Below are 26402 nucleotides of genomic sequence, written 5' to 3'. Positions count from 1 at the left end.
ATAGAGACATGTTCTCTGTGCTCTTGTCCACATTGTAGTTCTGCTGCTGCGGAAGCGAACTGCGGTTAGTAGTAGCAGGGAGCCAACCACCAACAGCTGGCAGCAAACCGTAAATGAATTTGAATTTTTCTAGTCAGTCGTAGTTGCTGCTTCGGCCGTGTTTAACGTGTCATTTTGTGTTCGTTAAGAAAAAATCGATTAACCAAAAACGCAACAACAACAAAATAAACGCAATCTTTGCAAAATAATTGAAAAAAAAACTTAGTACAACGTAACGTAAAAAAATATTACGATAATATAAAAAAAGAAATATTCGAAACATTGTTTTGAAAAAATCAAGTAATTAAATCACACATATAAGTTAATACGAATAATAAAAAAATGGCTCAAAAGACCAGCGTATGCATTGTCGGTTCCGGCAACTGGTAAGTTATTAAAAAACAATTACCTAAAAAATGCATTTGTTTTTTTCTTTTATTTTTTTTTAACAAAATTATATAATTGCATTTTCTGTAAAACCAAAGAAATGCAAAAGAAAGGAAAACAAAATGTATTACAACATCATCGCTTTGTTTCGTTTTGTTAATGAAAGTGATTATGGCTATAACCTTTGCTAACCAAATTCTGATTTTTTTTGTTGGTTTCTAATTTTTTTTTTTTTGTGTTTGATTCGTTGTTTAGGGGCTCCGCCATCGCCAAGATTGTGGGTGCCAACTGCGCCAATTTGCCCGAATTCGAGGAGCGTGTCACCATGTATGTCTACGAAGAAATGATCGATGGCAAAAAATTAACAGAAATCATCAATACCACCCATGAAAATGTTAAATATTTGCCAGGACACAAACTGCCACCAAATGTGGTAAGTAAAAAAAAATTATGATCGATTTGAATGATGATGAGATGCGGTTATTGATTTTCAGTTTTTTTTAGAAATATTATTTTGGAATCAAGTGTTGTTCGGAATTTCAATTTCCTTTTTTAGGTGGCGTGAATAATTTTGAACACAAATGTAGGAATTCAAAATTGTTTTTTTTATTTTATTATTATGATTATTGATCATAATCAAGTATCATTAAATTTGCAAGATAAGATTTTTGTTTCGAACTTATTTTTATAAATACGTATCGGTATCGCCTTGATTGCAAGTTTGTTTCAAAAGATGTTTTGGACTTCAACCTTTCCATTTAAATATACTTTTCGTAGTTCTTCTAGAAATGAAATGTCTCTCCTTTGGAACCAACTGATAAAAAGGGATCAATAATTTTTGAAGAAATCATATATTATAGTGTGGTGGATCGAGGTCAAGTGGGAGACTGTTATTTATTTTCTAAAGATTTTAGTAGAAGAAATTAAAAAGTTTGGACGAACCCTTCATCAAGGGGTTGGACCTGCAAACAATTGAAAATAAAATTAAACCCTCAACTATGAGGTGGAAAAAAGTCTGAAAGCGATCGAAGAAACTTTATATGAAGGTTTGGTCAAAGTATACATCCATATTAAACAAGTGGCCATGAAGATCGGTCAATATTTAGCGGGTCAAATTGAGCCAGATTTTTGTGTTCTATGGCGTATATATTTGCTCCTGAAGGACATAGATCAGATCAGTTGATAGTATATCCAAGAAGGATGGTTGACCTTGTGGTTGAACCGGTTTGCCTATGAAGAAGCCTCTCACTCTCCGAAATCCCACGAGAATTTTGTTGTAGGACTTCATTGCATCTGTATGACATTTATGGCTTGCTTGACTGACAGCATCCTGGTCTCCTCATGGAGATGATCAACGCTCGTCATCTGGACATAGCCGGTTGCAATTCGGAGTGCATTATTTTGGGTTGTTTGCAAGAATCTCCATTTTGTGTCACTAAGAAAAGAAGTCCAGACTGGGGCAGAATAATTCAGGATGGAACGACCTATGGCCTTATCATTCGTTACCAACGTTTTTTATCCTTGCCCCGGGAGGTGCCAGCCAATGCTTTCAGAACTTTATTCCTAGCTTTCACCTTCTGGTTGATGTAATTGGAATGCGAGGAGAAATAAAGGAGGTTGTCAAGTCCACTCCAAGGATTTTTTTGTATGATTTGTTGGCATTTTAAAGATAATTTCATAATGCCTCTCCTGTAATACGGACACCCCACATTATTGGAAATAGACGAATTTGTATCAACATAGGATATTGCGCGGATTGGCAAAATTATCCCTGTCGTTCAATATTACAGAAGGGTATTGATAAAAATCTTAATCTCTGGAAGTCAATCTAGATCCACATTGAAGCAATTTTTATACCCCCAAAGGAAAGCAAAAAAAAAAAAAAAAAAACAAAAAAACAAAAAAACACAAATCGATTGAACATTTATATATGGACTTTGCCAGAATATGAAACAAATCAATTTCAAATGTAAATCGATTTTCTGTTTTCAATATGGATCTTTGGGAAACGGAAATTAAATATACTTCGACCAGCATATGCAATAGCCGAAGGCATTGTGCTACTTCTTATGGCTTCTGCCATAAATAATTGAATGGTAAATAAGAGAGGGGTATTGTTGTGGATTTTTTTTAGCAAGAAAGGAGCCGCTGGAGTTTCCATGAAGAAGGAAGATAACACATTGTAGGACTTGGGGTTTTTTGTATCAAAATATGATATTTTGGTTCCTGAGATGTTGTCTCTTGCTGTTCAAAATTACAAAAGGCTGTTTATAGACCCTATATATATATAATGTAGAAATATAGCAACATACGACCACATGTTGTTGTATAATTTTGATGGGGTTCGTTACCGACCAGATGGTTTATGTCCCATGTATTGACGACGCCTTGGATACCATCATGACAGCTGCTGAGTCATGGCGTATATGAATCTGTCTCAACTGGTTGGCCAGACTTTGCGTTACATTGTTGTTGTTATTTAGTGGAAGTCCTATTATTTTTACACGGTGGGTCTCCTTATTGGTTCCCACTGCCGTGTGAACGAGAATTAGAAATTACCTTTTGTCGATAAATACTAGTTCACATATCGGACTAATATTTTGAGGTATTTAATCCATTATAGTTCAAGCTTCGTTTGATTTCAGTTAAGCCAACACAGGACAGTAATTTTCCAAGTTAATCCATTGAACTAGACGTCCAACTACATAATTTTGAGGTATTTCATCAATTCAAGCTCAAACTCGATTATAAGTTGCTGTGGCATCCTGATTACAGTTAAGCAAAAACAGAATAATTTCAGTTATATCTGAATTATTTCATTGATTTTATAGATCCGTCATAACAGTAAATCCATTTTCATGATCTAGACTTCCATCTGCATCGGAAAAATCTTTCTTGGCTTGAATTTGAAATCTCGTCAAACAATGGTCATAGTTCTGTTGATCCGAATTCAGTTAAGCCAAAACAAAGCAGGACATTTATTTCTGTATTATTTAATGGAGTTTATAGGTCCATCGTTGCAGTGAATTCATTTTTTTATCTAGACTTCCATCTGCATCAGGAATATCTTTCATGGCTTGGAATTTCCTAGTAGAGAATCCTGGACTAGTGGATCCTTGTCCCTGCCAGATCTGTAATTTTTCACAGACGGGTTAAAGATGGAGGAAGGCACTGGCGTTTACTGTAAGGATTTAGAAATCTACAACTCATATAAAATTAACGATCTTTGTAGCGTTTTTCAAGCAGAAATCCTTGCAATCACAAAACCGGCCGAGATAGTCAAAACACTTACTGCCGATAATACGGGACCGGTGACTATATATGTCGATAGTCAGACAGCCCTCAAGGCTTTAAAGTCGTGCACTATAAACTCAAAAGCAGTTCTTGATTGCAAGGATGCTCTGCATGATATACGACGGATAGTTAATTTATGTTGGGTTCCAGGACATATCAACATAGAAGGGAATAACATAGCCGACGAGCTTGCTCGAGAGGGTCCACAGTCGTCCAACCTTCCGATTGAGAGATATGTGCAACCGCCCATTGGCTATTTCATTGGCAAAATCCGCTTGATCTACGGCGAGGTAGTCGGCAACAGATGGTCAAGAGAACAATGTTGCGGAATCGCGAAAGCTATTCAATGAATTCTTTCGCTGAAAAACTTATTCGCTGTTGTCACATAATAACAGAGAGTTCAAAATCATTGTGGGGAAATGGGACTCCAACGTAGAGGTTTACTGTCGTCTATGTGAGGACGAGAGGAGTTAGAAACATATTTGGAATATGGTATTCATTAAACATTTTTGGAACGTTTATCAAAATTGTGAACCATATGTAGACACAAAAAAATTTGCCATGCCTCAGCAGAGTGTACATAATTCTACCAAACCTTAAGAGAACCATTTTTTATTCACGGCATTTATAGCGATATGATTTTTTTATTTATTTATTATGTCTAGTGTTGTTTGTGTACTTCGTGGTATGTTCTAAACAATGAATCACGCCAGTCTACCTACATACACCTACCTATGCTCTAAGAGTAACACAAAACATAAATTTGAAGGTCATACCTTTAGTTTCGATAGAGAGAATTGATAAGCTTAATCTTTAGAGGGAGCCCACATAGAAACATAATTTATGTGCGGAATAGTTAATGGTAATACAATGTACGACTTCCTTTCATTGGAAATGTATATAAATCAAGAAGAATAAGATTGGGACATCGTTCAAAGAAAAAATATATTCACAACGATGGGGATTTTTATTTGTGAGGAATTTTCCTGTAACGAATAGCCGAGCTTCCGGTTCATTATTTTTAAATGTGGATTACCTTACTACTAATTGGAAAGGATTTGTTCTTAACAAGCCTGTGCAGTCTGACTATTTTCGGTTAAATTCCAATTTGTTAAGACATCTTCGTTTCAGGATTGGACTTGGAATATATGTTCGTAAATTTTCATTTGCGACCGAATGGAATGGAGCTTAGAGATTGATCTTAGGTATAAGGTTTACATTGTGTTTGAATTGATTATGGTTTTCAATATGAATGTTACCTATACCCAATGGGTTTAAGGGTATCATATAATAGACACCGACCGATTTTGGTCCTTTCATAGCAGGATATTAAATTTTGTAAATCAATTTTCTTTATTATTTCTATTCAGATTTTCAATTATTCGATATAATTGTTGGAATTCATATAACTGCATTTTATCAATGAAATATTGAAACAAACTAACATAAAATAGAGTAATGCATAATAAAAACCCTCCAACAATATGGACATAATATTGAATACATTTTACAACATCTAATAATACCCCACATATTTCCCTCATCTAGTGTAAGTAATTCATAAACTGTTGAGCTTAGGGGGGCTTATCAGCAGCGGCAAAATTCGATCACAAAAAATATATATACAAAACTAAAAATACACAGACAAAACCAAATAATATTACCAGCAATAATAATAAACAGCCGGCGGTAAACTGCTGATAATGAGCCCGATACACACACATAGATATCTACATAAAATTTTCTTTTAATTGTGTACCCTGACCCTCAACTCTCTCACAACCCTTTCTTAACGGCCATCGAAAGTTTAGTGACATTCAGAAAACGGTATTGAAAATCAATTTTAAAATCAGCCAAAAACCGTTATCGCTTTTGTTTTTCTTTTGGCAAGGTTAGGGGCTACAAAAAAATCATGCCACTTTCCCATATCACTTTTTTTTGTTCGTCTCGACTTTATAGTTTTATCTTTGTTTTTAGTTTGTTATATTTTGTATTTTTAAATTATGTAATTCGAAAAAAAAATTCAGTAACATTAATTTGTTGTTGTGGAAATGCATTTACATACATATATTAAAAATGATTAATTACATATGTATGTATCTTTGTGTTGATGCAGGCGCTATGGTTATACTGAATTTTAGCTAAGATTATTTGTATGGCTGTTGGTAGAGAAAACCAGGGAACAAAAATGATGAGATTTTTTGGAATAAACTGTAAAAAAACCAAAACTCGTTTATATGACCCCGGGGGTTATTTATAAGCGGCATTAAAACGTATGATAGTCGGTAGCTATCGATGTAGTACAAAACAAAAAAAAGAGTACAAACACGTCTAATGTACCGCCGGTCAATTTAATAGTAATCTATACTAATAAAAGAGTAAAGTGAATGACTGATTTACTGACTTAACGATTCATCAACGCCCAGACGAAAAGGCTGAAGCTAGAATCTTGGGTTGAGGGTCGCTCTAGGTCCAAAGGTGTCAGATAAGGCTGGGTTTTTGGAAATGCATACTAGAACGGCACGTATAGTACTAAAAAGTGGTAAATGTGGAACCATTTGTAGTTGGCGCACCGGTAGAGCTAGAAATCTTAAATTGTAAATGAGGGTCACTGATGAAGTGTGGAATATATGTAGCAAAGGGTTTTTTGGGACATTCGATACTATAAGTATCCGAAATGTACTAAAGCTGGTACAATTTCGTAGCATGTGAATGGATAGAGCTAAAAACTTGAAATTTGGAATGCGAATTAAGGTTGGAGGTGATCGATAAAAGGAGGTGATTTTTAAACTCATGTATACGAAATGTACTATATGGTACTATATTTGGTACAATTTGAATTTTGAGAACCGGATGAAGCTGGAATCCTGAAATTTGAAATTAACATTACCGACGGAGTGTAGGATACAGATATGTAGGTAGTTTGGGAAATTTGTACCTATGTGTACGAAAGGTACTGAATGGTACTATATTTGGTACAATTTGGATTCACTTAAATCCGACAATGAAATTTGGACATAAGATTTATAATGCATTGTAGAATTGAGGTATGTAGGTAGTTTTGAAAATTCGTACTTATGTGTACTAAATTTTGTACAATTTGGTTTTGGATGAACCGGTAGATTTGGAATCTTGAAATTTGAAATTAAAATTGGGGTAGGAAGTTTTGGAAATTCGAACTAATGATTGTTAAGGTGGGTAATTTTGTAAATTTATATTATTGTGTACCAACTGGTACTAAATTTGATTCTGGGTGAACCTAAGTTTGAAATTTTTTGTTGTTGTTTTTTTTAAATATGTATTACAAGAGTGCAAAGGATCATAAATGATACCGCATTTAGTATGTACTTTTGGAAATACGTACTATAAGAGAACATATGTACCAAATGGTACTATCATTTAAATAATGGTCGGTGTTGGCTTTTAACTATTTCCCGCATTCGCTAACAAAGTAGCGGGCATATGGTCGATATAATATAAACTATAAGAAACTATGCATAAACCTGGATCTCTGTTGTGTCGAAATCAGAGAAATTACTTATGTATAGGTATACCTATACAATACAATTCGATTCTGTAGCCCATCTTAGAAAATATTTCCATACGATCTTCCTATATATAATTCCGGATCAGCCATTAAGAGGCGTAAAAGTATATACCATTAACTATTTGATCTCCATTGAAGAATGGATATAATTAATTTTAACATTCCGTTTTAAAATCTTCGTTTTATAATGTTACACCCTATAAAATGTATATACGATATATACATACATTCTTGATCAGGGTAAAATTCTAAAATTTCCGTTGTAATGAAATTTTGTACAGACACATCTTTATACCCTTTGATACAGAAGAAATGAGCTTCATAGAAATATTGGTTATGGACCTCAAGCAAACATGGTTCAAGTTCGAAGATGGGGAATATAGATCCAATCATTTTGGTACTACCCACACAAAATGGTCAAAATTTTACAGTTCTACACGTGTAGGGAATGTTTTTGTAAATAATTGTCATTGTAGGTCATGTTTTCGGTACAGTACCGAAAATATGTTTTCTAATGGAATGGATTAATATTTTACACTTTGGACTGGTTCTGGGTTGCAAATTTTCATAGAATAAATCATTAATAATCTAAAATTTATGTATAGTCCCTCATATACATACATTTTCCAACCGAATTGCCTGTAGCAATTTTTTCATCTGTTCATCCTCTTGTAAGCATAGAGCTTCCACAGAGCTTTGTCGTCTAACTTCCTTTTATATTTCCACCAAATTAGACAGGCTGAAGCCTGTTCTAGTTGATGTGGCTACCTACCATCTATCGTTGCCTAGAATATTACGAGCCATATCGTGATTTTAAAAGACAGACAGACATGACTAAATCGTCATGGAATTTTAGTCTGATCAAGAACATAAACATTTTACAGGGTCTTGGTGAATATTTTGAGATGTTGCAAACGGAATGACAAATTTCATAAGGAATTCATCTTGTATAAACTTTAAAATGGGTGCGGGATGGAGTCGAAACTCAAATGAAAGGTTGTAGGTTATAGTAAAAATTAATTTCAAATATAAACAAGAATTTCCGAAAATGGTCCTCTTTCTTTCTGATCGGCTGTAAAATTTATATAGAAGCTTGATATTTGAGATTTCAAATTACAATTATTGAGCATTTGTATAATAGTTCGGAACCCAACGAGAACACCCAGCAGTTCACCCTCAGCACCAATTGTTTTAATCGAAGAACTCCATACTATTCTAGTTAATCTTAAATCATAGCTGCTGATGAATGAGAACTGGCGCCCGTCTCTTTTTTAAGTCAGTTCATAAGGCGGTTTCTCAGTTACTCTCCGACGTCTATATTTTGTCCTGAAGTTCTGAACAACCCTATCTTAAGTCCACGGCGAAGTCCGTTGAAACATAAAAACTAGTTTATTTAAGAGTAGCCTGTGTTTACACCTGTCCATAAAAGAAAGTCTTACAGGAAATTACAAGACATTTTAGAAGCACATAGCAAAGAAAACAATAATAATAATAATAGTAATTGCATTTTTGTAATTAGAACTTCAACAGCTTCAATTTGATAACCATAGTGTAATAGTGAATTTTAAGAGACGTGGGAACATACAAGAGTCACATAAGAAATTTGGAGGATCACATCTCAGAAATTGTGGATTTTCACAAGAAAGCAATTTAAACCAGGCTCTTGCGACTATATGTGTTAGAATAGGATCCGCGACCAGACCCCAAAACATGACTTGTTCCAATTTCAGTACTCTAAGGGAACTTCAATAAACATTGCGAATTCAAACCCGGGTATTTTATTGAGTACCATATGAGTCGTTTATTTTGAAAGTCGTTTAAGTCAATTTTTATTTTTGTCTTTGATTTGTTTTAGAAATATTGTTAAGTGACATTAATTTCGTTTGTGGTTTTGTGCTCTTGAACACGATAGAATATATAATGTAATATGTTTTGTAAATTTTACTAGAAAATCAAAATATGTATCAGAACCTTAAATGGACATAAACCACTTTCAAAATAAACGACTAATATATTATCGCTTAAATATGGAATTCTATAAATTTATTAGGGACTGTATACATTTCAAGTTCATTTGAATAGCATCCCAAAACATTAGGATTTTTTCAATTGTTCGCCCTACTTCACTATTCCAAATATAAATACTTTGAGAAATGGCAACCCTAAATCGTTCATACAAAACATAAATAAACACAAGTCACTATCATGCACTTCCATGTACACATGTCACCTTCCGTTCCCTTTTGTAAATTGTAATTCTATTAAATAAAAATCGAATAAACAAGAAAATCCATTACAATTATTATCCCATAGATGTGAAGAAGAAGAACAAAACAATAACATGTAATTAGAAAAAAATGTATGGAAAATAAAGGTGCAACTTAGTCATAACGTCATCACAGAAAGAAAATAAATATAAAAAAATATTTCGTAAATCTCACTATTCTCTTCAATGTAAGTCACTCACATGCAATTGTCGTGAGTGACAGACGACGTGGCACTCACAATAAACGTGCACTATTCAAAAACGAAAAAAGAGATGAGGTGCTAGTGGTGGCATTGGCCAGAATGTGCATGTCCCTATTATCTAATCGTTTGCCAACATTGACATTGAAAACTCTTCACAACAACAACAACAATAAGAAGAAGAAAACATTGCAAATAGCAAAAAAATATAAACAAAAGAAGAAATAAAAAACAATTATATTTTTTTCTTCTAATACGATTTCTATTTTCAAACACAACAGCAGAGAAGTGCATATCGCGGTGCAGTGAAGGTGGTATTTTGTGTGAGTAAGGTGAGAGAGGGAAGGGTGTTGGGGGCCTCTTTGTTGACAAGGAGCTACAACAAGAAGGTCGGTCGGTCGTGTGCTCAGAAGATATATTAGCTATGCAAATATATGTATGTTTTGTTATTCTTGTGCATGTCATTTTCAATGGCATGATTGCACGTTTTCATTTCATTATTGTTTTATTTATGTTCCATTGGAAATAAGAGAGACAGTTTATTATATCTTTGGGGTTATAGCTCCCAAAAGTGGGTGGTAGGCTCCTAGTATTGTTTGAAAACAAAATATTTTACTCGTATTTCTCTCTCAGCAGACCTCCCTCACTGGCAGACTTCCAGTGTTGTTTGCAAAAGTGTGCAGTATTGCCCAGTGTGGCCATTTTAGCATTTTTGCAGCTAGATTTAGCATTTTATTTTTGTATTTAGCCGCAAAATTTTCATTTAGCATTTAGCATTTTTTTTAGCATTTTGCAATTACTTATTTAGCATTTTTTAGCATTATTCTACACACAACATTTTTAAATATTTTGGTATTTTTCTTACTACATAATTTGATATGGCTATACAATTATGATGTAACAATGACAATCCTTTAAAAATGGTAACCATTTACCAATTATGACCATTTACCAATTATGTTCAATATAACATCAGCGTTTTTCTTCATGACAACTCTTTAACGATGGCAATCATTTAAAATATCAATCAGCTGTTTGCTTGCATTCATTGAGTTTGGTAGTCAAAACAAAATTAAAGAATACAAATGTGAAGAAGCATATAAAAGCAAAAAGTGTGTTTACGTATATTCTTGTGATATTCATCTGTATATAAAACAAAAAAAAAAAAAAAACAGTAAGGAAAGTAGTAAAGTCGGACTGGGCCGACTATATGATACCCTTCACCACTTTGGGGATTTTATACATATGTATCTTTACAGATGTCGTCTTTTCGAAGTAACATTGACATGAAATTGAACGTACTTAAAATTGCAATCTTTTAGTGCACAATTTACATTAAGTCGGACGAAAATATATATTTGAGCTATATCTAAATCTGAACCGATTTTCATGAAACTTAACACACATCATTTTAGACCTAATTCAGTACTTTATGCCAAATATCGTGCAAATCGAAAGTTATATTGGGACTTTGGTGCCCCATTTACCTTAAATCGGACAAAAATATATACGGGAGCTATATCTAAATCTGGACCGATTTTCGCGAAACTTAGCACACATCATTCTAGACTTAATTCAGTATTTTATGCCAAATTTCATGCAAATCGAAAGGTATGTAGGAACTTTGGTGCACCATTTACATAGAATTACATTACATTACTATATATGGGAGCTATATCTAAATCTGAACCGATTTTCTCGAAACTTGACACACATCATTCTGCACCTATTTCAGTATTCTATGCCAAATTTCATGCAAATCGAATGATATATAGGGACATTGGTGCACCATTTACCTTAAATCGGACGAAACTATATATGGGAGCTATATCTAAATTTATTAAAGTAAATTTACGCATCTCCGTCTTTCCGTCCGTCCATGTATTTTTGCGAACAAAGTGCAGGCCGCATATGTGATCCGATTTGGATGAAATTTGGCACAAGTCACTTATTTGGTCCAAGGACCAACCCTTTTGAAATTGGAAAATCCGTGCACCAAAGTCCCTATATATCTTTCGACTTGCACAAAATTTGGCACAGCGTAATGAATTAGGCCTAGAATGATGTGTGTCAAATTTCCTGTAAATCGGTTCAGATTTAGATATAGCTCTCATATATATTTTCGTCCTATTAAATTTAAATGGTGCACCAAAGTGCCATATAACTTTCAATTTACACGAAATTTGGCACAGCGTAATGAATTAGGTCTAGAATGAATCGGTTCAGATTTAGATATGAATTAGGGGTAGAATGATGTGTGTTAAGTTTCCTGAAATCGGTTCAGATTTAGATATAGCTTCTATATCTGACCAAATGAAAAATGTTGTATCGATTGCAGAATGACATGTTTATGGATCTAATTTTAGTCCTTTAAAAATGAGACGTCCGTTAGGATTCATCTGTTGAATATACTCAAAGTGGTGAAGGGTATCATATAGTCGGCCCGTCCGACTTTACTACCTTCCTTACTGGTTTTTTTATTGTTATTTGCCATGGCTCAACAATAAATGGATGAATTTCTATATTACATAGTTTTATTCTAAAGAAATATATTTCCACAGTTAAATAAATGCTATAAAGTAATCTTCTTACCAAAAAAAAAAGTTTCTAAATTTAGCATTATTTTTTGGCATTTTTTTTATATTTTTGTGCATTATTTAGCATTTTTTCAATGAGGATTTAGCTGTAACTTTTTTTTTTGATCTGGTCACACTGGTATTGCCATACATTGCTCTTATTTCCCTCTGAGTACTCCTTCATTGATACTCTTTGTGAATTTTCGATTTCCCATCTCTGAGACATTGACTCTCTATGTTCGTGTTTATTGTTGTTATTTTAAGGAGAAAGTACGACTTTCTCTGTTTATTTTCATTTTTCACAGAGAGAAGGAGAGCGCGCTAGCACAAACATGTTTATTTTCTTGTTTTTGCTGTTATGTCAGTTTGTGTTTTTCTGCATCTGGCAGTGCCATTGACAGTTAAGTTAGCATGAGAAAGAAAAGTTATAGGTCAAGGCCAAAATGCATAACATCTATGTTGTTTTTGGTGGTTATATGTCTTTTTTTAATTAAATGGCAAAAAACAGCAAACTGGTGCATCTTTTAAAGAGAAACAAGTTTGTGTTTTGCTTTTTAGGTAATATTAATGAGATATTTCATAACAAATGCATTGGCATAATATTGAATTGATTAATGCAAATTTTGATCAAATTGGTGATTATTAATTTTTCGTTTTTGATGCAAAAGAAAAAGGCAAAAATTGATACAAATGTAAAATAGAAAAGAAATAAAAAAAAAAAAAAACGGATAACCAAAATGTTTGCAAATTTCATATACTGCTAAATGACTGCTTAATACTTTGTTGGCCAAATAAAGTACCAAGCATTCAATTTTCCGTGAAGGTCAATGCACTTTGCATGCGCTGAATTGAATTTACGCAGACGGATTTATATTTCTATTGGCATACCTCCATATAATGATTTTGAGAGGATTATACAGCTGGATTGGACGTACACCAAATTGCACCTTTATATGTGGGCAGTAAAGAACGGGGATTTTGACCATATGATTGATAGGAATTTGATAAAAGTTGGTTGGTTGGTATGCCATTAATAATCATAAACAATACCACGAGGAAGGTTCCCGGGTATTTTTATGACATTGTGCATGACCCAATTGCAATGTGATTGCACTAGCCTCACGAATTCTATCGTTTGAATCGACACTGGGCTATTAGCGTAGAATTTATCTTTCACGTCAGTCCAGAGGAATAAATACATATGGCTAATGAGGGTATATACACTTTGATACGGCAAAAATGTGCCTCATTGAAATATTGATTTTAGACCCCATGTTTCTTTGTCGATTTATAAATGTCTGTGCTGTCAGACCGGGAGTAACCGATTTCATCCAAACTTTGCATATTGCAATAATTTTTTTCCGAACGTAGTTCAAGTTCGAACATGTGGAATATGGGTCCAATATTTTTGGTACCTTCCTCACGAAAGGCCAACATCTTCTTAAAAATTAATTTTATAATACTAACGGACTATCCGATGGAACCAAACCTTGCAAAACTTATTATATGCCAGATCAACTCTGAGAGTTGGGAAGGTAATAGGTTTTACAATGTTTGGTTCAAATCGAATAGTCCGTTATTATAATAGATATTTTAAGAAAAAATTTGACCATTTTGTAGTTTAGGTTCGAAAAAGAGTGGATTTACTCTTTCTGGTATCTCCTCCAAACATTTTCAATATTTATAAGCCCAATATTAGGCTAATGTAATGCCCGATTTCATCCAAACTGTACATTACATCGTAACATTTATTCCAATGCAAATTAAGTTCGAAGATGGGAAAAATCGGCCCACTCCTTCTGGTACCTCTCACAAAAAATGGTAAACATTTGACTGAAAACTAATTTTACTATATTATGCGAATGGGCTATCCGTTTTGAACTAAATTTTGCACAGCGTAATATTTTTATTATATCTGTGCAATTTCGGAAGATCGAACCTATCGGTCCACTTTTTCTAGTACCTCCACTGCAATGAGTCAAAATTTTGAAAACTTGTAAATATTAGGTTGGGGAAAAATCTATTATTTTGATATGAACTATAGGACTTTATTTAACATGTTTCGGAATGTCCGATTTGAGCCAAATATGCACAGCTTTGTTGTATGATTTGTTGCCATTTTAAAGATAACGCCTCTCTTATAGATTTTCTATTTTCACAATTCTCCCTATATACCAATTTTTATCATTAAAGAAAGTTTGCTATGCTAGAAAAACATAATCGCTTGGTGCCAAGTCCGAACTGTATGGCGGATGCATTAAAACTTCCCAACCAAGTTCCCGAAGTTTCTGGTCGTTTCTGTAATTGTAATGGTAAATGTGTTTTTTTTTTTTGATGCGAAATATAACCATTACACCGAGCATAAATCTGATACTTTACGAGAAATCTATTAGTACAGCCATCTGTCGACAAAAATAATGCATTTTCCCCCAACCTAATATCATAAGGAGCGAACGGAATATCCAACATAATTCACACTTTGCACATGGTAATATATTTGCCTTAGGTGAATATGGTACCCGATGGTCTACTAGTTCTGGTACCTTCCCCACATAGTGTCAACATATTGAAAATTTTTTAATCTAACCTCAAGATAATGAAATGTCTGATTTCATTCAAATCGAAATATGTTTCTAATCCTATATTAAATTCTATGACTTTTTTGAAAAAATAAGATAAATAATAAATAATTTCATATTAATAATTCATAATTAAAAGAAGTTTTCGAATAAACATAAACAGCATTAAAAAGACAAATGTAGATGGTGGATTTCCTGAGCCCCAAGTGCTACAATTTTGGTTGTTGACGCAGCCAGTCAATACAATTTTCAATAGAATTCCAGATCATTGTGTTGTACTTAGAGTACCAATCAGTATTTTATTATTTATGATCGATAAGGTAAAAATTGGAATTTTAGCTTTTTTTTCTGACAAAAAAAAAAAAAAATGTTTCTTCACGAATAAGCTACATAAAAATACTTATAAAATCAAAAAAAAGAGTCTGTGTCTAGGTTCTGTTGGAGCTTGAAAATATATTTTTTGTATCCAAACAGAGAACTTTGGTGTTTTGAGAAAAAATTGAGATTATAATAAAAAAAAAATATATTTGAAACACACCATTATTTTTCGCATCTGTCCAATATTTAACTAATAATACAGTTATTTGTTCGACAAATAAATGCCTTAGGTACTATTTATTGGTGGCGCATTCTTTATTCATTGCCAAAACACTCGCTCGCTACTCGGTGACACGGTCTTATCAAAATGTGTTAAACAATTAAATAAATATTTTATTTTTTGTGTTTGTTTTGATATACAATAACAAGTTTATTTGAAGTGTTCGAATTTTTTCATGTGTTTTGTAGTACTTATAGAACTATTGCTGATCACCTTTGGAAAACAGGGGTGTGGTTCGACATAGCGACATAAAGAATATTTGACAAATTCAAAATTTGTCTAAAATACGTCAAATGTTATTGATTAGCCGATTTTTTCTTCTATTCTATATTCATTTTAAAAATAATTTGGAGTTGAGGAAGTTAATATCATCGGAAGTTCATTGAACTTAGTTGTAATCATCGCACTATTGTTTGTTTTCATTACAAGACATTACAATTGGCCTCCAAATTTTTTCAATACACATATGGTGTATATGAAAAAAAAAATTGTGCGCAAATATAATTACCATAAATGTTTAGGAACTTTGATTTACACATTACATTAATTCTTGTTTCTTGATTTCCGAGATGATAGCATGAATAAATAACTTCGTATTTTTTGAAGACCAGTTTCTCATGGTTTACATGCTTAGCCTCTTCGAATATATCTTCATACCCTCCAATTTTGTTTGTTTGCCGCGGTATTTTTATGTTAGAAAATAATATAAAATTTCTTGGCATATAATTTGTTTTCATTATCTCTTATATAAATTATTTTTGGAAAATTTATTTCGTGTGTTTCATTATACGCATAATGTGCATAATATAAAATAAAAAAATTGCATCTAATATATAAAAATTTTTATTTTTGGACACAATTTGTTTTTGTTTACATATTTTGAGAATAACACGAATACATTTTTGTAGACCCCGCCAATCAAGAATGACATTTGTTTGATGTCAAAAATATGTATCATCTTATATGTACTTACATACTATATATTTCAAATCTTCTAAGAGTTATTCAATATATAAATGGTTTGCTGAAAAATCATCTTGACACACTGTAAATACTTCATGTTATTTTTAAAAATATATATTTTTATTGAGTACATACTTTGAAAAAAATATTGCATAAGGCACGTACTTACATAGATTTATTTGTAGGTATGTACGATTAGGTGGCTTTTCACCTATTTACCCACTTACATGGAAATTTATTTCGTTTTCTCATGTACAATACAATCAGGTGCAACGATAATAATTGTTGTAATTATTTAATGGGTGTGCTTTAAGATGGAACGAATTTTATAAAAATACGTTAAGAAGTGAACTGAAACAATTAATTAACGTCAATTGAATTAAAACACCAAACTGATTGACTAAATTAGCCAAAATGTTTGACCAGTGCAGTTTTCTAATGTACTGAAAATAGACAATGTATTTAGGTTAAAAAAAAACTCAGAACTACATCGTAATATATTGAAAATTAATACCAAAATATGGACCTACATACAATCTTGTATGTGACGCCGATGTAGACAAGTTAAATTTCAAAGAAGTAGATCAGAACTAAGGATTTGTTTTATTATCCTTGCGAGAATGTTGGCTGTCGATCAGGGGATTTTTCCTATCCAGTTGTAACAATCTTCCTCACAAGCAGATAAGGATGTTATGTCGATGTAACTCTACTGCGGTTCTGTCCCAGGTGATGAGGCTGCCATCTATCGTTGTCTAGAAATAATGCCTTCTTGTATTTTGTACACTGGTCTATGATATTTGAGATCTTGTTACGTGTTGAAACCGAGGTTGCATTTCATCTGGAGGGGTTCGAAACTCGGACCCAACCATTTGAAGTCTGACACAATACAGACTACATTACAACATATGAATGTCTAAACTCTTGAATCTATAAAATCAGTCAATCTTCTGGGCATCATATAGACCAAGTTCTGTTATTCTCTGGAACATATTGTCCAGTCGCCTTCTACGATTACATTCTGCAACAAAATATATATAGCTAAGTCGAAACAAAGAATAAGTACACTACATCGTTCATATTTCCCGCCGAAGGGGCTGCGACTTATTCACTGAGTTGCCGGTGCGGGCGAAGAGCGCGAAATATTTTCTCCCAACCAGTTATGCAGCTTTCTTTAGGTCATCAACAGCAGAATGATAACGCATACAATTCAAATCAGGTACTACAATAATCTCAGGATCACATTCGACATTATGTTCATGTATCCTCCCAAGACAAACCTATTTATTTCGGAACCCAGTTAAGGCGACCAACCCATTCCCGATTTCAAATTTCAAAAATGTTGACCTAGAATTTTTTTTTGTTTGAAAATGCACATTTTGGACCTACAACCAGGAAACTTGGTGACAGATACAGACAACGTGCTGTGGATCTGTATAGAACATTTTGCAATGCTTCTGGTATCAAATAACGACTGTGAAGAAGATACCGGTATAGATTGTATTCCACAGCAAGATGAGGTCAGAATAGTAATTGTCGGCTGGTGCCGAGAGATTATCAGCCTAACAATTCAAGGCCGGTGGTCAGACAGAGCATGCACCAACTGATTAGTACAATTTGGCTAGAGGAATGCAGGCCCAATGACTGGAACCTCAGCATCCTGTGTCCCGTGCACAAAAAAAAAGGAATTATTCTCCTTTTCATCGCATATAAAGTGCTATCCAGCGTGCTGTGTGAACGACTGAAGGCAATTATCAATGACAATATCGAAAGGACTTTTCAGAGCCGATCAATACTGAACGACGATTAAGACAAGTTGATAGTTTGCCGTGTGACCTGTACAACAAACGGCACATTTTACTCGATAATAGGTCGAAGCGGTAACAGCCACCTTTGAACGAATTCAGAAGGAGTCTGCCAAAGTGGGAGTGGCAGTAAACGCCTAGAAGACCAAGCTGATGGTATCAACGCGCAAGATGTCCAGTAGATTCGGACCAACTGTGGAACATGCTCTACATTTAGTACTTTTCGTACATATAATTACGAATTTACAAAACTATCATAATCTTACACTCCAACAGTAATTTTCCGTTCACCCAAAATTCAAATTGTACTAAATTTAGTACCATTTGGTAGTTTTCGTCCCCATAAGTTCGAATTTGCCAAACTATGTCAATCTTACACTCCAATAGTCATTTTATTTAACAATTTCAAGACCAAAATCCAACTTGTACCAAATTTAGTACCATTAAGTATTTTTCGTACACTTAAGCAAGATTTTTTAAAGCTAACTTAATCCAGTACTCAAATAGTAATCCTAATTCCTATTTTCAAGATTCTATCTCTATAGGCCCAACTAAATGCAAATAGTCAAAATTTAGTACTTCTCATACACATAAGTACGAATTTCTAAAACCATTTCCACACATCATCACCACTTCCCAACCTGTATTCCATATAAAATTTTAAGATTATATGTTCAATATAAATAAAATTAGAACTAAGTTTAGTACTGTATAGTACTTCTCGTATACCTATAGGTCACATTTTCAAAACCCCTACATCTTTCTAATTTTTCATCAGTGACTCACAGTGACTCGAATTTTCAGAATTCTAGGTCTACCCGTTTGCCTAATACAAAGGGTACCATATTTAGTGCTTTTCGTTCGAATTTCCAAAAACCCAGCCTTATCTCACGCCTACACAACGGTAATCATTCACGTATTTTCCGATTCATCTCCGACGCAGATAATACAGTAATAAACTTTTCTAAATTTTATTCTGGAACTAAGTCCAAATCCCAGCCGATCAAGTGCTTTCCAAAAAAAGTGTTTTCGATTCCAACTTTAATAATATAATCTTATTTAATTATTTTTAAAATCCACAGAGACCCTCTATTACGTAAAAATATAAAAAAAACGTAACTTTCCCAAAGACCTTTGGACGGAAGTAGAAATCGACGACAACAACAATTAATAACCAATTAATTGCTTCAACGCCAGAGTCAGCTTCTTCTTCTTCTTATTCGAATAACAACACTTGTATTCCATTATTATAGAAATCTTATCTATAAGAATGTCGTTGTTAAAAAATAACGAACAAATTATTAATATTTTTCTTATTGTGTTTTCTTTTCAGGTTGCCGTACCCGATCTCGTTGAGGCTGCCAAAGATGCTGATGTTTTGATTTTCGTTGTACCCCATCAATTCATTCCGAATTTCTGTAAACAATTGTTGGGCAAACTGAAACCAAATGCCATTGCCATTTCCCTGATTAAGGGTTTCGATAAGGCCGAAGGTGGTGGCATCGATTTGATCTCACACATTATTACCCGCCATTTGAAAGTTCCCTGTGCTGTGTTGATGGGTGCCAATTTGGCCAATGAGGTTGCGGAGGGACAATTCTGTGAAACCACCATTGGTTGCCGTGATCCTAAATATGGTAAAATTTTGCGTGATCTTTTCCAGGCCAATCACTTCCGTGTTGTTGTGGTTGATGATTCGGATTCGGTGGAAATTTGTGGTGCTTTGAAGGTAAGGGAAATATTTTAAAAATTCTTAAATTATTTATTAATTTTGTTTTATTTGTGGTTTGCAGAACATTGTTGCCATGGGCGCCGGTTTCGTCGATGGCTTGGGTTTGGGTGACAACACCAAGGCCGCTGTTATCCGTTTGGGTTTAATGGAAATGATCCGTTTCGTAGAGATCATGTATCCCGGCGGCAAATTGTCCACCTTCTTTGAAAGCTGTGGTGTTGCCGATTTAATTACCACCTGCTATGGTGGCCGTAACCGCAAAGTCGGTGAGGCCTTTGTGAAGTCGGGCAAGACCATTCAACAATTGGAAACTGAATTGTTGAATGGCCAGAAATTGCAAGGCCCCCTGACCGCCGAGGAGGTCAACTATATGTTGAAGAACAAAAACTTGGAAGAAAAGTATAACTCTGCACTTGGCCTTAACCAAAATCGATTTTTAATTATTAATCTCTTGAATTGTTGTTGTTTTCTTTCAGATTCCCCTTGTTCACCGCCATTCACAAAATCTGCTCCGGTGTCCTTAAGCCTCAAGATTTGATTGAATGCATACGCTGCCACCCTGAACACATGTAAGTTACTCCGCCACTCCCCCACATCTGTTTACACTTTAGGCTATAGTTTGTTTGTGTTTGATTGATCCTAAATAGGATGATATAAGATTATAATAGTCTTGTATAGTCTTCACGAACAAGTGTACTCATCTTGTATCTTGTTGCATCATGTTCAACTTTAATCTCTCTTCTCTCTATCTCAACCTCAATTGGAAGTCTTTGTGTATAGTATTAATTTCGATTATTTTGTAATATTTATTATTGTTTTGTGATTTATGTTTAGTAATTAAGAATGAAAAAAAGTGTTCCTTATTTGTTTGTAATTCTTAATAATTGAAGAAGAAAAATATTTGTTGTTCCGTTTTTTTATTATTATGTGTAAAATTCATTTTGTGATTAAAAAAACTATGTTGTTTTATAAAACTCAAAAAAGACATATCTTCCAAAAAGAAAACAAAAAAATATGATCAAGGTGCTACAAATAATTGTTCACGTTTTCAAATCATTTTAAAAAATACACAAAGGAGAAAATACCAAATTAAAAAAATGCAAATATTAATTGCACCACCACACAATTATGTTTTTGTAAATGAAAACCATTTTACAACAACATCAACGAGTAAATGTACGGTAATTGAAGAAAAAATAATGTCATAGGAAAAAACTGGTTATGAAATATCTTTCAGTATTCGAAATTATTGTATGTATTTCTTATATTCATTATCGCTTTGGATATAGAAATCGATTATCTATATTTATACCAGATAGTAGAATTATATATAAAGATTATACTTAATTATCTATAGTAGATACAAATTTATAACACATGTGCAATGTACCGTTTATATCGACGTTGTAGTGCCAATATATCAACCTATTTAACCATTATTATCAATATTCCGGCATCGAAATTTCCATAAAATTCACTCTGTGAATTGAATGCAGTACTTGTCTCCCATGATATCCTTCCACATATCTCCTCGCTTTCCAACCATCTTAGCTTTTTGAAGATCAGTAAAGCTGAACTAAAAAGTGCTCCAAGAATTACAACGGGTTGGTTTTGTCTATGTAATGAGCTGCGACGACCACCACGAGAATTTGAATTTATTCCTCTATTTTCTATCTACAACATTGCGAAAAGCATTTTTCGATCGGAGCTAAACTGTTTATTGGTAACTACAGTTTTTATTACTGAAAAAATAGAGGAAACAGTTATATTGGAAGCTCGAAATTATTTTATATCGGACTTTTAATTCAATCATTAAGGAGTAGCACATTATCAACAAATATTCCTCTTTTTTAAATTTGGCTTGTGTCCACTTTCAATTTAATATATTGATCTTCGAAGCAATTCTCTGCATCTGAATGTTATTAAAATTTGACGCCTTAAAATATGCTACCATTTTACGTATTAATATTGTCTTTCAACGGTAAAGATGCGGCATTTTTTGTCTTGATCACATTTAGAAAATATGTTCTTGGAATGGCAGTCTTATTGATGTGCTGAGCTTATATCCTTAATCGAGAACGAGAACGTTTCCCCATCACCCAAACGAATGGCGTTTTAAAAAATATTTTAGATTTATTTTTACATTCAGTTTTCCATATCTAAACTAAATTTTCGATTTTCTGCTTAATTAGGAGATAAGCGATTTTATGTTGGTTGCCAGTGGAAATGGACAGCAGCCTTACGGTTATAACTTATTAAATTGAGAAGAACTGAATTACTATACGGAAGTACTATATTGCTCATTTGTTGCAAAACAGACATATCTCAAAAAACGTGATTTTCGAGTTAATGATGTACGATTGTTCGCTATAATAACCTCATGTTGTGTAAAAAAAACATATGAATATCTCTTACACACTCTAATTGAGAAGCTGTAGAAGTTCCTCTGTCCCATACAAATTGTGAGTAAATTGAAAACTTAAAACGCCTTTTCTGCAAAATCGTTTTGTTTTTTTTTTTTTTTTTGTTCTTGAGTTATGCCTGTCTTGCAGCAAATGAACGATATAATCAAGACCATTAGCGAAGTTATTGATTATGTCGGCTCACTTTTTTAATACGGCCACAGACATACATGTAAAAGTTAAAACACAAATTGCCGATTTTTTTCTGTTCGAATTTCTGTCCAGAATAGAGCTACGAATCTCCAAAAATTTGGTTGAAAAGTGAATCAGGAGATATGTGACTGTATTTAGTAGGCAGTTGAAAGTGTGCAACGTATCGTCCTAGTCCACATAATGGGCATCATTTATTCTTGCCCAAAAGTAATTAATGCAGGCGCACCATGTTGAACTCATCGCACCTGAACTCATCGCTTATTTTGGCCTCATATTACAAGTTCTACAGCTTGGACAAATGAATATGCCAATTCGAACTGTCGGCAGCAACGATGTCTTATGTGCAGCAGGTTGTTGGTACTCTTTCGACCTTAACCGCTCATTGATTATGTATTCCTTTTAACAGCTCCCACTAAATTAACTCTAATTGTTACAAGCATGTTTGTTGTTGTAGCAACTGAAATACTAGAAGGTAATTTATTATGTGTTGTCCGGTTCTGACTCCTATGTGTGCACATTCAGGAAGTTTACAACCTGTATAGGCTGCGTCCATAGATAATTTGGTGACAGGTGAATGTGGCCATAGTCCACATTCTGGACATGTGTTAGATATCATGTCGTCAATTCATGCCCAGTAGGAATTGAAGCGGTTGCACCATTCTGATCCTTGTTGTGCGGAGAGTACTAGTGCCTGTCTTGCTGTCATGAATGGTCTCTAAGTATTTTTGTTTCATACCATGCTATAAAGGTCTGACAAGCACTCGTTTTTGTTGTTGCTGTTGTAGCAGCCCCATTGCTTTTACACAATGGGCTGAGGTGACAGACGTTGGCCGAGAAATACTCGGGTCGTTTCGTTTAGTAGACCCCTCTGTCGAAGAAACGACTCTTTTTGGTTGTTGTTGTAGCAGCACTATTGCTTTTACACAATGGGCTGAGTTGACAGAAATTGGCCGTGTAAAACTCGAGTCGTTTCGGATCGTATGGACCTCTGTTGTTTCTTTGCATCTGCACAGTGGATGTCCCTAGTCACCATCTTGGTAGGGGCCATAAAAGAGCAGGGAGTAAGTTTCGTACGTACTAATAGCTGATTTTACTGGAATCTTGGTCGACATAGCAGATTGCTATCCGATACGCCTTTCTGTCTTTTTGACATACCCACTTTTGGCACTACTTGCCTCAAAAGCACATACCCGGCGGCCTCTTTGTTAACCGTGGTGTGAACGTCATATTTTCACCTTAGAAATCTCGGCTTAAGTTTGCACCGTACCTGGCAGCTTCTTTTATAATATTGTCGTTTGTGTCAACCAAAATAACCGCAATGTGGTCCATTTTCGCAAATAAGGCTCATTACGTTGAGCGTGTATTCATAATGTGAATCGCTTATTTTGAAAGTGGTTTAAGTCGATATTAGGTTCTGATACAAATCTTGATTTTCTAGAAAAGTTTCCAAAATATATTACATAATATCTTAAGGTCTTAAACCACTTTCAAAATAAACGACTCATGTTTGGAACTAATAGTGAATTATGTCCATGATAAGAGGGACTATTGATCATGATCATTATAACTGAGCTGTTTGAGAAACGACATCGGTGTGAATGCTGTTCATCGCTTCTACCAATCTAGGTGTTTACTTTTTTAACTTTTTTCCTGTCTCTGAAGACATCCCCTGATTTTCTTAATGGAATATGCATTTCCATGAGTGTGGTTTTTATATTTAACAAATTCCGAAAAAATTAGACTACCTTTTGAAGTTCCATTGTGTTCTTTGTATGTCAGGTGAATTGTAGATGATTATTCATGGATGGCGTGGTCAACAGGCCAAAAATCTTTGACAGGTGGGTTACCACTACACAATTTCACTCTTTGCATGACCAGTTCGGATTCAAGGTAGTGTCTTAAACTTCTTGCACGTAAATTCCACTGCATTTGTTTCGACAGGTGACGTAGCATTATAACTACTCTGAAGGATTATAAACAATTGGTATTACCTGGCTTGATGACACGTTTCACGCCTTCTTGGGTATTTATACGTCGCTGACGATAAAATTGAAGGAGTATCAGTTAGCAGTACTTCAGAACGAAAAAATTTTAATAATTTTATTTTTGCAAATGAGAAAATGCAGTATTTTATTCTGTTAGAACAAAAAATAAATTTATTTTTGCACACAATTCCATTTTTATCTTTTAAATTAGTAGCTGAAAAATATTTACGCCTTTAGTAGTATTACAACTCGACTTTTATTTAACAAGGAATAAAAGCACAACATATTCAAAAGACCGAAATAAGTATTTTTGGAAACTGACACTTTTTAGAGCAATAATAGACATATCTGACATTTATATTTATTTCTTAACCGGCAAATGAAAATTATTTTGAAAATATTAACAGTTTCGTAATCTTAGGGCTGAATTCATCTGAAAAATATTTGCTGGTATTTTTGTATGAATGCTAAATATTATAATTGTATAAGAATCTATAAATATGGACAACAATAAGTAACTCCTGAAAACAGAGATGCTATCCTATTCTAAAAGTTTCCCTAAAAACTTTATTTATAAATTATACTGAAAGATATTTCAAACCATCTTATTGGAATCAACACAAACAAAAACACAACAAATTGGAAATCGAGGGTATATATTGTTTAGATTATAAGAAAAATATTCGAAATACTACTAAAACTACTTTTTGCACAAGCTTTAATTGTAAAATTTAAAAATGAAAAACTAAAAACAAAAACACTTTATGCTTATTATTTGAATATTTTTTTAAATATTAATTTTTATCACATAATCATAACTAACCTATCATCAATATTTTTTTAATCACATCATATGTTTTGTTTTAGGTCGTCATCATTATTGCCTGTACCAAAACTGTAAAGTTATAACACACAGACAGAACCAATCCAAAAAAAACACACATTTAGTCAGTCAACCAACCAAGTCACCCAAAACATATGCGCTTGCACTAATTTTCCATCAAAAACGTTTTTCTTTTCTATATTGTAAAAATGAAAAAAATGCAAACAAATGTCAACTGTCTGTCCTAAGCGCACTAACGAAAAGAAAATAAAGAAAAGTCCCAGCGAGCGGATCCAAAAAAAAAAATCATCATCAAACCTAGCCCAGCATTCATCAAGCGATATTTTGATGTTTTGTTTTGTTCGTTTCTCCTTAGCACAAATGAATGACAGAGAAGAACAGAAAAAATCATGCTGCACAATCAATCAGTCATAAGAATTTGTATTCCCAATTTTTAATTTTGTTTCCCCCCACTATGTTTTTAAATATCATATAATTTTTTTTAATTTTATTATTTTTTTTTTTCATATATTTTTTATTATTTTTTTTATGTACATAATAAAGTGTAAATTGTTAAATATAATGAAAACAAAATCCCATATAAGAAAAACTAATAATAATAATTGTTAATAAAGAAAAAAATATTGGTTATTTTCTATAAAGAAAAATTAAAAAAAAAATTCCAAAATTCAAATACATGTTTTAATTGGTTAACCAACAAATTGATTCTGAAAAAAATTGGCATGACAAAAAAAGCCCAAAAAATGTGTTCTATGTTTATTGTAAACAATGACCAAAAAAATTATTATTAAAAAAATGCCACTATTTTTTTAACTTTGCAGGCAAAAACTATAAAAAAATTGCTTAGCTTAGCAAAACGATTTTGAGTTTGGCGTACAACAAAAGAAAAAATACTGCTTTTTTATAACATCATCTCAACTATGCTTCTAGATCAAAACTCCACCTTCTGCTAATGTGCTATAACTCTAAGCCCTA

The 26402-nt window shown here is 33.5% G+C and overlaps 1 protein-coding gene across 1 annotated transcript; it reads left to right on the top strand.

Moving 5' to 3' along the window:
* The first annotated feature begins 340 nt into the window (after positions 1-340).
* LOC133337304 (glycerol-3-phosphate dehydrogenase [NAD(+)], cytoplasmic) lies at positions 341-25496 on the top strand. The gene is made up of 6 exons (XM_061545540.1): positions 341-425; positions 682-859; positions 19585-19980; positions 20045-20382; positions 20460-20552; positions 25451-25496. The coding sequence occupies exons 1-6, from the start codon at positions 382-384 to the stop codon at positions 25482-25484; spliced, it is 1083 nt and encodes a 360-aa protein (XP_061401524.1). The 5' UTR covers positions 341-381; the 3' UTR covers positions 25485-25496.
* The last annotated feature ends 906 nt before the right edge of the window (positions 25497-26402 follow it).

Source organism: Musca vetustissima, unplaced genomic scaffold (genome assembly GCF_032173495.1).
Source record: "Musca vetustissima isolate MV318-11 ecotype Yass unplaced genomic scaffold, APGP_CSIRO_Mvet_v1 utg1856, whole genome shotgun sequence".
Classification (NCBI taxonomy): Eukaryota; Metazoa; Arthropoda; class Insecta; order Diptera; family Muscidae; genus Musca; species Musca vetustissima.
Note: the sequence above shows the minus strand (reverse complement) of the source record. Positions and strands in the feature narration are given on the sequence as shown.